The sequence below is a fragment of the Cyprinus carpio genome, chromosome B23 (assembly GCF_018340385.1).
Source record: "Cyprinus carpio isolate SPL01 chromosome B23, ASM1834038v1, whole genome shotgun sequence".
Lineage (NCBI taxonomy): Eukaryota > Metazoa > Chordata > Actinopteri > Cypriniformes > Cyprinidae > Cyprinus > Cyprinus carpio.
The window spans coordinates 16,558,643-16,576,403 of record NC_056619.1 but is presented as its reverse complement, the minus strand read 5'-3'; the positions used below and the strand labels follow the sequence as shown (position 1 = coordinate 16,576,403).

The 17,761-nt window shown below is 35.5% G+C and overlaps 2 protein-coding genes across 2 annotated transcripts; one reads left to right on the top strand and one right to left on the bottom strand.

Moving 5' to 3' along the window:
* Positions 1-239: 239 nt before the first annotated feature.
* Positions 240-6,491, bottom strand: LOC109062555 (prostaglandin E synthase 3-like). The gene is made up of 8 exons (XM_042750507.1): positions 6,258-6,491; positions 4,346-4,459; positions 4,034-4,103; positions 3,827-3,925; positions 3,651-3,740; positions 1,733-1,789; positions 1,536-1,563; positions 240-1,291 (listed from the first exon to the last, which is right to left on the bottom strand). Coding segments are annotated over exons 1-8 (480 nt in total). The 5' UTR covers positions 6,260-6,491; the 3' UTR covers positions 240-1,271.
* A 3,985-nt stretch (positions 6,492-10,476) lies between these two features.
* Positions 10,477-17,364, top strand: LOC109062562 (probable E3 ubiquitin-protein ligase DTX3). The gene is made up of 5 exons (XM_042750385.1): positions 10,477-10,943; positions 11,132-11,179; positions 12,906-13,712; positions 13,848-14,061; positions 15,181-17,364. Exons 2-5 carry the CDS (start codon positions 11,167-11,169, stop codon positions 15,254-15,256), a joined length of 1,110 nt encoding a protein of 369 aa, XP_042606319.1. The 5' UTR covers positions 10,477-10,943; positions 11,132-11,166; the 3' UTR covers positions 15,257-17,364.
* The last annotated feature ends 397 nt before the right edge of the window (positions 17,365-17,761 follow it).

The window sequence follows — 17,761 nt, the reverse complement described above, 5'->3', positions numbered from 1 at the left end:
ATACATGCTTTATGAGAAACAGTAAGAACATTATATTGTAAAATAGAAAAGCTGGGTAAGAATTTTTAATTGTAATTAAATCTTATCCAAGTGTAGAAAGGGTTTATTAAAAAAAAAAAAAAAAAGGAAATAAATAAATCCGCTTCCAATAATTTCATAAACATATTGTCTGAAATAACACACACTACTGTAAATGATCTTTGATTCAGATGTACAAATAAAGGACAAAGAATTCAAAGTGTTGTTTAGAGACAGTTTATTAGAAATATGTAGACAAAAACCTCACTGCGTTTAACAAACTGAAATGTATAAACCTGAACTGACAGGTCACAACATGGTTTTCATCTTTTAGTCACACCTGCACTGATATTAAGAGTGCAAACACAAATTGGTCATCTATTGATAAGTTACCCTTTGTTCTGTACAACTGTGAGGCATATGCTTTTTTTAATCACTTCTCTTTACATATATGGAAGAAACCGGTGTACAATTGCCTGCTACACATCTAAGTGTGATACAAAACAAATACTAACTGCCAACCTGAAATCATTTCATAAAGCGGCGTGTACAGACAGGACTATGTACTTTGAACATGTTGGATTAACACATAAACCTATCCAAGGGGCAAAACTGCAGCTAAAACACATAAAACATGGGTTTACCAATGAATCAGTGCAAGGGCTTTGGATATGACATTCTGATTTCAAATGCAGCACTAGTGAAAATCAAATATCTTGGCTGATATTTGCAATGAAGCAGCATATGTGCCAATGCTTCCTTCGCTCAGACACGAGGAAATCGGAACCTCAACACAAACAAACAAAAGAATAGAATTAAATAAAATTTACAGTTTGAATGAGAGGGAGAGGGCAGAATATGTTGATAAAGTCATCCATGTCCTTTTTCCATTACTACAAATTACAATGTATACGTTACATGATGCAATAACCTCACTGACACTGAGGGAAGAGCCCAAGACTGTAAAAGCCATTGAGTAAACTGAGCATAAATGGTGTCCACAATACATCATTGAGAGCTCGTAATTGTCCATGCAGAACAGAAAAGTAAAGAGTGTATTGTCAAGGGGCTGACTTTGCCATCAACACAACAGTAAAAATTCATCCCTTGTGACTTTCTGCAGAAAGACCTTGAAAAACAGTTTCAAAAACGATGCAGTTTTTAAATGGCTACCAACTCAAACTTAGTCTCTCTTTTCATTTAAGCGTTAAGTGAATATTCTTGCTCTCTTCTGCATGACGGTAGCTCTTCCTTTACTCAAGGTCTGGCATTTCTGGGGGGAAAAAATTTATAGTAAATGAATGAATAAATATTTTTATATTTTAATTACATGTATTTTTTTTTTGTTTTTAAACAAACAGGTCAAGTTTTTTTTTTTTTTTTTTTAAATACGGTTCATTAATACTACATAACATTATAACAGCTAACATATATATTGTTCATATGTATTGATTTTCAAAATAATACAATGAACAAACAAACGTCACACAGAGGACAGATAATTTAAGAATACGCACTTTCATCATCACTATCTGCAGACTCCTCCTGGAATGAGATAAAAACATTTTAGCACAGCATTTATTAGTCTATTAACTAATAAATAACTAATGAATGTAGTTAAATAAAGGGATGCCTAATGAGCTGATAATATGGCAAAAATAACTATATATTTTTGGCCAGTTTAACAACATTATGGCTTGAATAATTCTCTTACATCATCTGCACCATCCACATCTGGTAGGTCATCTTCCCCACCCATGTTGTTCATCATCTATAAGAAAACAATCAAATAAAAACATTATTATTAGTATTATTTATTTTCCCTTCACAAAATTCAAAGAATATCTATATTATTAATATATATATATATATATATATATATATATATATATATATATATATATAATATATATATATATATATATATATATATACACATAATGATAAAAACATATACAGGTCCTTCTCAAAAAATTTGCATATTGTGAAAAAGTTCATTATTTTCCATAATGTAATGATAAAAATTAAACTTTCATATATTTTAGATTCATTGCACACCAACTGAATATTTCAGGTCTTTTATTGTTTTAATACTGATGATTATGGCATACAGCTCATGAAAACCCAAAATTCCTATCTCAAAAAATTAGCATATTTCATCCGACCAATAAAAGAAAAGTGTTTTTTAATACAAAAAAGGTCAACCTTCAAATAATTATGTTCAGTTATGCACTCAATACTTGGTCGGGAATCCTTTTGCAGAAATGACTGCTTCAATGCGGCGTGGCATGGAGGCAATCAGCCTGTGGCACTGCTGAGGTGTTATGGAGGCCCAGGATGCTTCGATAGCGGCCTTAAGCTCACCCAGAGTGTTGGGTCTTGAGTTTCTCAACTTTCTCTTCACAATATCCCACAGATTCTCTGTGGGGTTCAGGTCAGGAGAGTTGGCAGGCCAATTGAGCACAGTAATACCATGGTCAGTAAACCATTTACCAGTGGTTTTGGCACTGTGAGCAGGTGCCAGGTCGTGCTGAAAAACGAAATCTTCATCTCCATAAAGCTTTTCAGCAGATGGAAGCATGAAGTGCTCCAAAATCTCCTGATAGCTAGCTGCATTGACCCTGCCCTTGATAAAAACACAGTGGACCAACACCAGCAGCTGACATGGCACCCCAGACCATCACTGACTGTGGGTACTTGACACTGGACTTCAGGCATTTTGGCATTTCCTTCTCCCCAGTCTTCCTCCAGACTCTGGCACCTTGATTTCCGAATGACATGCAAAATTTGCTTTCATCTGAAAAAAGTACTTTGGACCACTGAGCAACAGTCCAGTGCTGCTTCTCTGTAGCCCAGGTCAGGCGCTTCTGCTGCTGTTTTTCTGGTTCAAAAGCACACGCCTGTGCACGGTGGCTCTTGATGTTTCTACTCCAGACTCAATCCACTGCTTCTGCAGGTCCCCCAAGGTCTGGAATCGGTCCCTTCTCCACGATCTTCCTCAGGGTCCGGTCACCTCTTCTCGTTGTGCAGCGTTTTTTGCCACACTTTTTTCCTTCCCACAGGCTTCCCACTGAGGTGCCTTGATACAGCACTCTGGGAACAGCCTATTCGTTCAGAAATTTCTTTCTGTGTCTTACCCTCTCGCTTGAGGGTGTCAATGATGGCCTTCTGGACAGCAGTCAGGTCGGCAGTCTTACCCATGATTGCGGTTTTGAGTAATGAACCAGGCTGGGAGTTTTTAAAAAGCCTCAGGAATGCAAATTTTTTGAGATTAATTAGTTGATTCAGATGATTAGGTTAATAGCTCGTTTAGAGAACCTTTTCATGATATGCAAATTTTTTGAGATAGGAATTTTGGGTTTTCAGGAGCTGCATGCCAAAATCATCAGTATTAAAACAATAAAAGACCTGAAATATTTCAGTTGGTGTGCAATGAATCTAAAATATATGAAAGTTAAATTTTTATCATTACATTATGGAAAATAATGAACTTTTTCACAATATGCTAATTTTTTGAGAAGGACCTGTATATATATGTATATATATATATATATATATATATATATATATATATATATATATATATATATATATATATATATATATATATATATATATATATAGACACAAACCTCTGAAAAACGGTCAAAACTGGACAAGTCTTCATCTGAGTCATCCTCCCAGTCCTTCCAGTTATTGAAGTCAACACTGAGCCAATTAAGCTGTACATTGAGAAACATTAATTAACATGTGATCTTATTACTAAATGAAGGTACATTTTAATCATTTAAACAGACCAAACACTGACCTTTGCTTTATCTTTTGTTAACCTTGGCCAAGACTTGCCAGGTTCTGCTTTTTTTAGACAGCAAAACACAGACCTGTCTGTGCGTTTGTGTTTAGACTCCTGCAAAAGAATAACAGCGTTCTCTGTGACACGCAATAATACATGAGCCATGCAGATTGAGCTCATGCAACCTGAATTAGAACAGAAACCATCAGGTGGTGTACTTACATTTGGGTCAATGGACTCAAATAGTTCTACTTCATTATGGTGTTTCATGTTATCTGTTCCTCCAACGCAACTAAAGCAAAAAAATATAGCATATTCAGAAAGAACTACTATAGTTCTATATTTTATTTTAAGAGTCAAGCATTAACATTATAGCATCAAACACTTCAATAATACATATATTAAAAATTAGTTCATGGCAGTACACAGAATAATGATATTTTGACAATGACAATTGAAATGACAATTTAATAACAACTGAATTTTGCAGCAGATTATAAACACACTTTTAACAATGATTGAAATAAAATGTACCTGAAGTCAAGCTTTGTTTTGTCAAATTTAACTTGGACATCTTTGCTGTCTTCTATACAGAATTCAATGAAGACAGCCTCCCGTCTGTCATACCACTTGGCAGTTGCTGGCTGCCTGCAAAACGAATGGAATTAAAATATTAGAAAAACATGCAGAACATCAAACTAGACTTCAATAAAACATTTAAACAAAAAAAGCATTTAGTTCTAATGGGGTACATGGCGAACTAAGCAACCAGCTAAGTGCATTTTTAAAAAGGCAAACTCCACACTAAAAGTGCAGCTCTAAATTAAGATGTGCGAGCTGGAGGTCTTGGCAGGGGCGGAGCAACAATGACGTTACCATGGCAACCAGTCTGCATCGATTGGCAGACTCATGCATGGCCTCTTAGCAATCTACTTAGGGCTTCACCACTATAATAATCACAATGGCATAACCAAGCCCTAGCAATAAGGAAGTGATTGAGTAATAATTAATATTCAATCATGTACTGCATTTTAAATGCATGACCACTGGCTAAGGATTGTAGGGATATGCTAGCAGTAGCCAAGCCCCTACATACTTGCCTACTAGTGTAATACCTGGCACACCTAGGACATAAACTACCTTCAAATGTTTGGTAAGATATTAATGTTTTTGAAAGGAGTCTTTATGCTCACCAAGACTACATTTATTTGATCATACGTACAGTAAAACAGAAATATTGTGAAATATTATTAGTATTTAAAATAACTGTTTTCTATTTTATTATTTTTTAAAATGCGATTTATTCCTGTGATGGATTTGCTGTTCAATTCAGCAGCCATTACTCCAGTCTTCAGTGTCTTATGATCATACAGAAATCATTCCAATATTCCGATTTGCTGTTCAAGAAACATTTCTAATTATTTATAAAAAAAAAAAAAAAGCTCTTCTGCAAACCGAAACCCATACAAATCCTAATTCAAAATTTTAATTAGCTGAAATATCTTTCAGAGCATTATGTCTTTAAAGTCACTTTCTATCAATTTCATGCATCCTTGCATAATAAAGTGATTTGTTTAAAAAAAAAAAAATTTTAGATACCAGACTTTTGAATGGTAATGTATATTCCCTGCAAATAAGTGCATTTTTATTTAAGGAGCGATAAATGATGGTTAATATGTCAAGCTGGCTATGTTGAAATTCTAATCATAATGATTAATTTCTGCGGCAATCTTAAACTAAGTTACATCAGCAATTTTAAGTTGGATTAAAATGTTTTCTATGGCTAGACAAGCTGATGCTCAGCTGGTTTATACTGAAGGCTGGGTGGTCACACAGTATGATGAACAGTATCCCAAACCCTTTTAAAACCATCCAACATTCCAGCCTGATTAGGCCTGGACAGCAAACGAAGACTCTTCAGCTGAACAACTGGCCACCCAACTGAGCACCAGCTTGAAAGACTAGCATGACCAGGTTTTAAGACCACCTTAAACCAGCAAACTTAGGCTGGATTAAGAATGTGTATTTTTTTTCCAGCAGGGAACACCCTGCATGTCCTGATCTGTATAAGGGTTAATCAAGGTCGTAAAAATATCAAGTACATTTTACGGTAATGCAGCTTAAATAAAAATAATCATGTAACGTTAATAGTAAACTGAGCAGCAGCTCTGATGTTAGCTGTGCAGTAACTACAGGCCTAAACTATTTAGCTGCTAAAGCTAAGCTCTGCTGTGGGAACAATGTGCGCTATTTTCACCTCCGATTACGATTTTTTTTTTTTTATTTGAAACGGTCTTCCTGAGAATGACTAGTATTCTCCTTAATGTCCATGTCTAATAACAGCCTTACGTGAGAAAATCTGATGTTTGCCTGATAGAGGTTATGAACACACTTGCTAACTAGCTAATAAGTTAGTGCATCCTTAACCACTGCCGGCCAAACTCACATGTCGATAGCTTCTTTCAGTTTTCACCCAAATCTGCGTTGCCACTCGCGTCCTCTCGCCTGCGGTAGTGTTTGGAAATTGTGCTGTCAGATCAAAGGGAATGCATAAAGACGGAAGCTAGCTGTTTATGCTCCGCTCTGTCAACCTGCAAAGGATCCGCGCGTGTCTACTCACTGGCACCGCGCGCAGTGACGCATCATCTCAACGTTTCTAGCGACTTCTGCTGCGCGCTCCGAGTCCGGGCCACGCGCGCGCTCTGATATGGAAGGCCAAACGGGCCAAAACAGTGATTTTTAACACGTCAACAACGCGTTAAATACACGTTGTTTGAGCATAAAAAAATCACTGTGGTAAATACGTATATAACGTGTCAAATACGTGTTAAATACACGTGAAATACGCCTTAAGGATGATTTATACTTCTGCGTAGAAACTAAGTGGTAGGTTGTGCATAGAACGTGCAGGCTACGGCATAGCATGACATGCACCTCTTCAAAAATGTCACAGCGTCAAATCAACACAGACTCCAAGCGCTGTGATTGGTCTGCTCGTACCCCTCCCTCCATATGTATTTGAGTTTTGTGTGTGTTTTTTGCACTTTAATATATTTTAATGTTACACCTTCTTATTTAAAATAAAACCAAGCAAAGAACAAGTGTCTTATCATTTAATGTAAAACATAGCATTACATCACTTTGTTGTTTGCGTCAAACAGTTGTTCTGCCATGGTACGTTACAAGTCCTTGTGGATATTGAAAGAATGCCATCTTCTGCTGTTCCATTGACGTCTCTTTTTTTTGTAGTTTTAAATAAAATATCTGGTCTTTGATATTTATTTGCCCTAGTCATGGCTGATGCTTCTCCGACAAGCTGTTTCTTCTTCGGCTTTTGTCATGGTACTGCGGGTTACACAAGCAACATGCCCGTGGACACTGCAGACTAGTGGTTTGCATGTGTACTGTGCATCGAAGTGGACACCGACGCAGAATTATAAATGAAAACTGACGCACAGCCTATGGCGTAGAGGCTACGGTGTATTTCTGATGCAGAAGTATAAATCAGCCTTTAAAAATCAGTTTGAATGGGTCAGTGTCATTGGCCGTTGAAGTCTTGGGTCAAACCATTTCTGTGAGCTTAGGGGGGTGTCCCATTCATTGACTAGGCTACTACCATTTAACATGCTATAGATCAGCTTATTCAGCCTATTTACTTTGTCCTTTTTTGTGTAGCCTATATAAATAATATATTTAAATTTCAGTTTTATGAAAAAAATTATTTAAAAAATTGCCTCGTTTTTCTACACTCATGCCTTTTTATAAATAAACACATTAGTGGAAATTCTAGCTTTAACAGTGATCAAATTTAAGTTAGCATTAACATTTGTGTGGGGAAATCAGTTACAGATGAGGTAAGCAATCAATGCAGGTTTAAGATACATACCATTGTAATCCAGATCTGTCTTTGTAAAACAATGTGAGCTTTTATTGTGCTTACATTTACAGCTATTGCCAGCAGGTGGTGCTTATTGATACCTCTTTTCGTTCAGAGATTATGCACTCAACTGACAAACAGTAATTAGATACACAGGTGATGTTATCCATTTATATTAATTTAAAGGCTTGAAGTATTTAAATATGGTATTTAAGACTTTATATAAGAATTTCAAGATATTTTACTCAGCAGCAGGTTAAGGTTTGGCTTATTAAGATTCCCCTCTTTGTTCCATTGTTCTGTGATAGCAGTTATGCACTTCATACTTTAACTAACTAGTAATTAGCTAGGCACAGGGTATGCACTTTAAATGGCTTAGTATTTAAGTTAAAACAGAAGTATAATCGTTTAGAAATCACTTGTATCAAACTTCCCAAAGTTAATTTAAAAGCTTAAAAATTTACTCAGGTTGTCCACATTGTAAAGAACTTGAAGTATAAATATAATTTCAATATTACTTTGAAAGCTTTTACCTAGCAGGTCATGCCTGAAAGACTCTGTGAAATGATGTAAACTTGAACTATTGCCTTCCAGATAGCCATAAGTATTACTGTACTAAAGTCCTAGTAATTGAGATACACCACCTGAAATTCTGTGAAATGATGAGTTAATTTTTTAAAGCACTTCATGAACTTTTTGCTAAGTAGCTGTTTTTAGCAATGTGACAAAACTAAATAACATAATAAAAATACTAAAACAAAATAACTATAAACATAAAAATACTAAGTAGCTGTTTTTAGCAATGTGACAGACTTAATTGGCTTACTGAAAGTACTAAAACGCCAGAACAGAAGACTAATTGTACTGCAAACTGCCTAAGGACCTATTCCATGAAGGTAGCTAAACAAACTCAGGGTTACAGGGAAAGTTTTGAGTTGACAAAACCAAACCAATGCAGTCAGGATTTGTTAATGCCATGAAGCAGCTCATGAACTTTCTCTGTCAACTTTGACCTTAAAGGTATTAACCAAACCCCTGCAACAACTCAGTGCTATTAGCAGCAGCTCAAGGGAAAATATAATTCAACCCCCTCAGTGTAACAACTCAGTGTTGGCCTTGTTGAGGGGGTGGTGGGTTTCAAACCTAACCAGGAGTTTACTCAAATGAGTCTGTGTTATTTATGCTAGCTCATTTTTTTAGTTCCCCACTTACTTTACCTTCCTCAAGCACTGACAAAACACAGACTCTGACTGAGCCAGCCCAGTTGACATCCAAGCTTTTGATTATACATTCATACAAATCATCTGCATGATAAAATGTATAGTAGGTCAGTGTGTTACATTTATTTATATTCAAAATCAAAATTGATGTCACTGAAAGCTCACATGTACAATAGAACTACAGTACAACAGACTTTCTATTCACAAAACCAGCCTTATATTGTTTTAGAGCTGTGAATGATTGCAACGTATGTGCAGTTTTTATGACTTTATAGGGCAGGGATGTCAAACTCAGTTCCTGGCGGGCCACTGTCCTGAAGAGCTTGATTAGCTGGATCAGGTGTGTTGGAGCTGGTCTGAAACTGTATTTTAACTCTATAACCATTTTTTGTTTACCTCCATACCGCCACTGTAACTGATTATCCCACACAAATGTTAATGCTTTAATGCTAACTTAAGTTTGATCACTGTTAAAGCTAGAATGTCCTCTAATGTGTTTATTTATAAATAGGTATTGAATGTAGAAAAACGAGGCGATTTTATTTTTATATAATTTTTCATAAAACTGTATATTATATAAAATATTATTTATATAGGCTATACAAAAAAAGACATGTTAAATGGTAGTAGCCTAGTCAATGGATGGTACACCCCCCTAAGCTCACTGAAATGGTTTGACCCAAGTCTTCAGCAGCCAATGTTATTGAACCATTCAAACTGATTTTAATGCGTATTTAACACGTTATATACATGTTGAATACAGATATTTAATGCGCTGATTTTTCACGTGCAAACAACATGTGTTTAACGTGTGAAATACTTGTGAAATACGCGTGAAATACGCATATTTAACATGTTGACGTGTTAAAATTCACGTGTTTTGACCCTTATGGCCTTCCATACTCTGAGCCAATGCGTCTCCATAGTAACGCAAACCTCCCTACGACTCGACTGTTATAGGTTGCAAAGATGTCAGCTGATGCAGGAATCATACGTATTTATAATAATATGATATATAATAAACTTGTTTTTCTTCTTGTATTATCTTTTCTTTTCGTTACTTTTATCTTATCTAGAGTCAAAATTAAACTTCGTCAAGTTTCTCAACAATTACAATTTGGCCAAAGCATAGTACTGAAAATAAAGAAGGTGAAGTAAATAAATAAATTAAATGATTAAAGACAAAAGAAAGAAATAATAATAATAATAATAATAAATGGTAGTAATGTTAAAGTGATAATTGCAAATTATTTAATTAAATCTATCTATCTATCTATCTATCTATCAAGTCTTTATTGGAATGATGATTTGCATACAATATTGTCAAAATACACAAAAAAGTGTCATCAAAAAAAACAAAAAAAAAAAAAATAATAATAATAAAAAACAAAAAAAATAATAAATAATAACTAATAATTATTAACAATTTAAAATATCTGTCTCTCCCGTTAATTTATACAGACAGGGTTAATAAATAAATAAATAAATAAATAAATAAAAACACAAAGTCAGACAATAAAATTACAAGATGTTTTATGATGTGGTCTTAAAAGAGCGCCACACAGTGGTCACATCCCGTAATCTCTAATCCGGCTCAGCCAACAGACTAGAATGACGAACTTCCTGCCTACATTATCTTGTATTCAGGGGATTTTTCACTGTAATTACTAAAAGCGAACTACTTGATAACGAAATATGACATAGAGACGCCGAGTGAGTGTCGCGAAGGAGCTCAAGGCGAAACAGTTTCGTCGTGACAGTCAACGATGTTCTTTGTATGCTTGTTGTCTTCCTGTGGCCAAGGACGGGGAATTGGAAAACCACAAAGAGACTGAGCCCGTGTGTTGATCGAGCAAAGTGTCATCCGAACTTGAATAGGATATCCCAAGCATTAATTCGCCAGGATTGTCGTAGTTTTAAATCACGTTCAATGCAGCGGTCGTCTGTTGACTTCTTCGTCGAGTGGAGGAAGGCATTCTCCAGTTGCAGTAGGTTCCCTTTACATTCATCTCTTCCGGCAAAGTCACTACAGAAGGTGAATTCATTTATTACACGAACACAATAGGCTTCATCCCAATGTGTGTTTACATTATTGTTTTTAATTTTAGCAAATGCTTAGGTTAAGGCAACTGCCACCCTTTTCTTCATCTGTCAGGTTGCTGGACAATCCGCAAAATAAACAATGTCTTGATCTAACTTGTATATTTATTTTCTCTAAAACAGGGAAATAGGCCTGTTACTGCAATTAACGAGAATTTATGGGATCACAAGGTAATTTAGCTTCAATAACGTAATCACTGCAAGCATCAAGTGACATTCATGAGCAGGTAGAGCAACACAGGACGATCCTTTGTTTATACAGTGAACACATTTCAGAGCAGCTGATGTGATTCTGCACAGCTGCCTGTTGGTGTTGAACGAGCAATACTCAGCACAGCCTATTCATGCAAGAAACTTCATTGTCTAGAATATTCCACCCTTCTGCTGCACAGCCACAAATCGATTGGATTGTGAAAGGCTAAATGGCATTATGATGATTAAACCTAATAATATAATCCTTTTTATAAGAGATTAAGCGCAAGGAGCTCGTAAGATCTGGCTGAGAAGAATTTGCATGCCACCCTGCAGCTCTTGTCAGGTGTGAAGTATTGTGAATTTATGCAGGGTTGACTCATTACACATTATTCATCGTATGTTTCTCCTGACATGAAAAGTGTGAACTGATAACAAGCGCAAGCTAATATTTAATCAAAAAAATTGTAATAAGGTTAAAGGTTTACCATTACTGGAATTGGTTAGTTAATATGTTAATATACACCAATCAACCACAGCAGTGTCCTGTAGTGTGACATGCTATATTTAATCTAAAACTAGTTTAATCAGCATTTTGAATTATTTTTTGTATAATTATTACCCAGTTCTTAAGACCTCATATTAATTGGAAAACCACATAAAATGATTTAAAAATTAATAAATAGAAACAAAATAAAAGTTCAGAAGAACAGCATTTATCTGAAAGAAATCTTTTGTAACATTATAAATGTCTTTATCATTACTTTTGATCAATTTAAACCAACCTTGCTAATTTCTAATTTCATCCCCCCCACCACCACTCAATAAATGCTGATTTTTGGATCTTTCTATTCATCAAAGAATCCTGAAAAAAAATTACTCAACTGTTTTAAATATTGATGATAATAATAATAATAATAATAATAATAATAATAAAAAACCTTCAGCAAATCTGCATATTAGAATGAGTCCTGAAGGATCATGTGACACTGAAGACTGGAGTAATGATGCGGAAAATTTACATTTGATTCAGGAATAAATTAAATTTTAAAGTACACTCAAATACAAAGCAGTTATTTTAAATAGTAAAAATATTTCACAATATAACTGCTTTTGCTGTATCTTGGATCAAATAAATGTGAGCTTGTTGAGCAGAAAATTATAAAAAAAAAACATTAAAAATCTTACTGTTTAAAAACTTTGGACTGGTGGTGTATATGATTATATATGTATTAATTTTATTATATATTTAGCTATATATAATATATATAATTAATATTTTCTTTGTAGAATTATTATGCTATTCTTAAGACTGCATAAAACTATTTAAAAAGATTTAAAAAGCTAAATGGTTATTTAAAAAGGTAAAAATCTGAGGAAATAATCAGTCACCTAAAATATACACTTTTCTTTAAAAAAGATAGATAGATAGATAGATAGATAGATAGATAGATTTAGATTACATATAATAAATCTTTTAATTAAAAATATTTTATTTACTTTTTACACTGTGTGTCTGAAAATACTCCAAAAAATTCAAGTAACTAATAATTTTATTTTTATTTATTTTTTGGGGGTTTGGTATAGTGTCAAATGTAGCATATTTACCACAAGAAGATAAGCAATATACTAAATAATTGCGCAATTTTTAATGTTCATGGTGGCCTCATGTTGACTCTTGCAAACGGATCTTTTTTCCTCACAGTTTCATCTGATGAGATGAGCGTGCGAGCGGGGCAGGGCAGTGACGAGGTGCTGGTGTCACAGGCGGTGTGGGATTACCTTGCAGCCGCAGGACGACCCTGGTTGGTCGACTTCGAGGACAAGCAGGGACTGAGTGCGGACATCATCCGGCGCGGGGAGCGTGGTGGCTGCTGTGCCGTGCGGCTCTCCCCGGTGGAGGGCAGCAGCAGGGCCAGGGCTGGAATGATGGAGGGGCCAGTTTCTCCTGTTACACGGAAAGCTTTCATAGACTTATGCCGTTGTGCCCGGAAAGAGATGACCAAACAAGAAGCGGCTCCTAAAAGGAAACGTTCGCTGTTACCATGCATGACGGCAATGGAACCCGACGGGGAAGGGAGCTTGTTGCCTCCGCCTCCCCCTCAACCACGGCGCTCGCAGAGGCAACAGCAGAAATACAGGAAAAATGCAGACATGGACACCTGTATGGTTTTACCCATGCAACATGAGGCCGCAGCAAGGACCGGCGCCGAATTAGCCATCACTCGTGAAGAAGAGAGCACCGTTTGCTCTATCTGCATGGGTGAAATCGTGGAAAAGACAACTCTGGACAAGTGTGGCCACTCGTTCTGTCGGTCCTGCTTAGAACAGGCATTTCAGGTCAAAAAAGCGTGTCCTGTGTGCAGGCTGGTATATGGACAGCTTATTGGTAACCAACCGGCCAGTGGGACCATGATGGTTGAAAGAGACCCAGACCTGGAGTTGCCTGGCCATGAAGGTTATGGCTGCATATGCATTATTTACAGTTTCCCTCCCGGTTTGCAAGCGGTAAGTACTGCTTACAGGCAGATAACAGCAGCGTGTTTTGCATTCAGATTACCACAGAACAGCTTTCATTATATTCCGCATAAAAATTCCACACGGAATCTATAATCACACACTGTTATGTTTTAAAATTCTTTCAGAGAGCATCCAAACCCTGGGGTGAGGTATCCAGGCACAGACCGAGTGGCATACCTGCCAGACAGCCCTGAGGGAAACCGTGTCCTCCGTATGCTGCGGCGGGCCTTTGAGCAGCGCCTCATCTTCACCATAGGCACCTCCATGACCACCGGCATGCATAATGTTATTACCTGGAATGATATTCACCACAAGACCTCCATATGGGGCGGACCACGATGGTATGCAGTTTAATAGTTGCTTGCTAAATTATAACTGAGGAATCAGTGATACCACAGGCATCTCTTCCCTGGAATTGTTTTTTGACTTGAGCATAAAACGTTAAAATTTAAAGCCGTTGGTTTGGGTGAGAGTCAAAATTTGGAGTTATCCCATTACATTAATTGATCAAAAATGGCAAGTTTGTTCATGAAACTCTAGATGGAGCTGGCTGATTGGTTCTTAACGTAATTGATGATATTTACAGCGTAAACTGACTTGGCACAGACTGATTGGTTCTTGTTGCATATGCAGCCAATGAGTTTACTGCTTTACATTTAAATGACTGGTTAGCATCCACTTGAGAATTTTGCAGCATGCATTCAGAGAAACCCTCCTCCTTCCCCAGCTCCACCTGTATAGATCTGCTACGGGTTATTTTATATGCTATTTGTGCAGCAACAGTGTGTCTTAAATACTCACAGCATTGTATCACCGTATGTAGTAGCAGTTCCTGTACTTGTTTGCAGCAGCAGCAATAATAATCTACAGCAATAACCAATAGCAGCGTTGCAGATCTATTCCACCAAGACCAAATACATAAACAATGTCATATCCATTACCATGCTAAAATCTTCCATGATAGAAATACAGTAAAAACAGTAATACTGTGAAATATAATTACAAATTGAGATATCTGTTTTGTATTTGAATGCATTTTAAAATGTCATTTATTGCTAAGATGGCAAAGCTGAATTTTCAGCAGCCAGTCTGCAGTGTCACACGATGCTTCAGAAATCATTCGATTTGTTGCCCTAGAAACATTTCTTATCATCTGTATTAAAAACGGTTGTGCTGCTTAATATTTTTGTGGAAGCCATTTTTTATTGATGGAAAAGAATGTTCAAATGTTCACATAATTTATTTAAAATGGAAATCTATAGTACAGCCACTTTTGATCAATTTAATGCTTCCTTGCTGAAAAAAACAAAACAAAATTATTTTACTGACTCTAAACTTTTCGTATCGTACACTCATACATTATTCTATACATTTATTTAATACATTTTTATATGAAAAGGCCAGAGAAACATTTAGCTGAACTTCAACTTTCGCTTTAACTTAATATTACTTTTTTTCAGCTTTGGTTATCCAGATCCTACATACCTTGTTCGGGTGACAGAGGAACTGCGAGAGAAAGGAATAACAGCTGATTGATTTGTGTTGAGCACTTGAGAAGTTTCAAAAGGATGGCAAACGTGTGCGCTTGACCACAGTCTCTTCACAAACACACTGTCGAGTCAAGCCACAGTCATCTGCTGCAGCATTGATTTGATCAGGACGCGGTTTCACAATGTTTCATTTCAGTCTTTATGTTTAGCTTTGTTCTTTAGTTTACTTGAGTGTAGGCAGTGTTTCTCACATACACTATTTTCTTTGGTACAAACCTGGGGTGCACTTTACTGAGACAGATTGTTCAGTGTACTCAGCTGAGTTTAAGATACCCACTGGACTGCTAAAATGTGAATGTCATGAAGGTGTACACAATTCCTCGTCTACAGTACAAGCCTCCTCTACCCTGTTTCAGGTTAGAATCACTAGGCTGCTGGCCTTCCTCTTCTAACTCAGTTTGTTCCATCCAAACTATCCTTTAGAACAGCTAATGGTAAGACAAATGGCATAGCACAGTTAAATGGGTACAGCTGGGACAATCCCATACAACCTTTTTTTCTAGTAATCAGCACTAAGAGGCACTTTGTGATGGAGGTAATCTTTTTATTATGAGAATTTAAAGTGGATTCTGCCTGATCTTCCAGAGTGCAGGAACTAGAGAGGTTATTTGTGGGCTTTTCTGATTATAAGCTCGATTTCAGTTTGTCCTAGCTTTCATCACTTATAATGTTCGTTTTTGTCGTTTATTTCAGTATGATGTGCATAAAAAGTAATATTTTTTTTGCTTTATGTTTATTGGGTTCCGTTTTCCCTAGTTTGTATTTTTAGGCTGTTTTTTGAGTTTAAACTTCTGTCACATATATATAAAAAATGATGTCAAAACGAAAGGGCGTTAAACCACTTAAACCAAACTAAAATGTAATAGCTCTAAACTTTGCTGTAACCATCATGTTTATGCCTCAGACTTGGAGCAAAGCCTAGCACTCAGTTTATTTTGAAGAAAATTGTCCATAAAAAATTTGCTGAAGTAGAAAATAATTCAGTAACACAGCAAATGACTCACAAAAATACGTCCAGGTCACATTTAATCCCAAAATCAAAAAGAAAAAAGAGAAATTTTATTAAGATTGTATTAAGATTTTTTTTTATTTATTTTTTTCATGTAACATTATTTTCTGATAATATTTTCATGATTCAATTGGGATAAATTTTCCTCCATATTTCAATAATTATTTTTTGTTATATCTGTTATTCTCAATTATAATTTTCTTTACTATAACACATTTTACGGTAAAACAGTAATGCACTTAATTTGTTTTATTTTTAGCACAAGTTAAAGACTTAATTTAAATAATTGCATTTCATTTGAAATAGCTAAAAATAACATTTTTGAAATACATTTATAATATATGATACCATGCAAAACCCACAATAAAAGCCTAATGTATTAACTTTATTTTTTTTTCCTTTGATTTTGTTGGGAGATATGACCTAGGTTTTGTGAGATTCATCCAGATATCTTAAATATACTGTATGCTAGGCTGCTGTGGTCCATGAAGCAGATTTATCGAATTTGTTTTGTATTTCTCTCATTGAAATGTTATTGTGCCTTCTGCTAAAGGTCACAGCCTGTTATAACTAACGGTACTCATTACTTGTTGATATTGGTTCAACAGTGTTTGATCAATATGAAGCATTAACCTTATAGCAGTCTTTCAGCTTTACGCAAAATGCATCATAATTTCAAAAGCGTTGATCAGGTCTCAAATTGTTTTGCACAAACCAAAACATTTACTTTGTGTTATGTTTTTTTTGTGTGTGTTGTTAGAGGTTGCTTATGTTTTACAGTATCACTTAACAGAAAATAGTATCAGATTTGTGTTTTGTTTTGCTACCATATTCTCTTACTCTCACCTTTATGTTATGAAGGACCAATTCAATCAGGATTTGTAGGACTTAAGTGTTTCTGTCATGCAAAATTCTATGCACTTCAAAATCAGATTTATGAAATAGACCTCTTCAGATGACTGATTGTTCAAATTAAATAATTTGCCTTTATAGTTATGTTGATTTGTATTACATATTGAATTGTATGCTACAATTAAATTGTGCTTTACATTTTCATACTTGAATAAAGGGATTCTGTTCTGTTACACTGTGTTGGGTTTTAATCAAGTTCAGCTTCTCAAGGTAGTCTGCTTATCTCTGTAAATGACAATATGATAGTGTTCTGTAAATATGAACTAGCTACGACCTGCCAGGAATTGCAGCTGTCATGCTTGTCAGACAAAAGGCATTTTTTTCAGAATGACCTACACTGTAAAATTACGATTTGAGCATGTTTTATAACAAACTCCTTAAGAAAACCTTGATATTAGTAATAATTGCTAACTAAAGGGATTTTTTGTGCTTGGAAAAAAAGTCATTACCGAAAGAATAATACAAATTTGAATGATATTACATAGAAGTATATTTAGTAGGGGTTTTATATCTTTGTATATTCTGTTTTATATTTTCTTCTTCGTTAAATGTGTCTGTAATGCCCTAGAT

Bases quoted from the DNA above. Each gene is read 5' to 3' on its own strand.
- LOC109062562 (XM_042750385.1), top strand. The intron at 13,713-13,847 runs GTACTGCTTACA...ATTCTTTCAGAG, and splicing joins TCCCGGTTTGCAAGCGGTAA to AGCATCCAAACCCTGGGGTG. The intron at 14,062-15,180 runs GTATGCAGTTTA...ACTTTTTTTCAG, and splicing joins ATATGGGGCGGACCACGATG to CTTTGGTTATCCAGATCCTA.
- LOC109062555 (XM_042750507.1), bottom strand. The intron at 4,104-4,345 runs GTACATTTTATT...TTTTTGCTTTAG, and splicing joins AAAACAAAGCTTGACTTCAG to TTGCGTTGGAGGAACAGATA. The intron at 1,564-1,732 runs GTAAGAGAATTA...ATCTCATTCCAG, and splicing joins ATGTGGATGGTGCAGATGAT to GAGGAGTCTGCAGATAGTGA.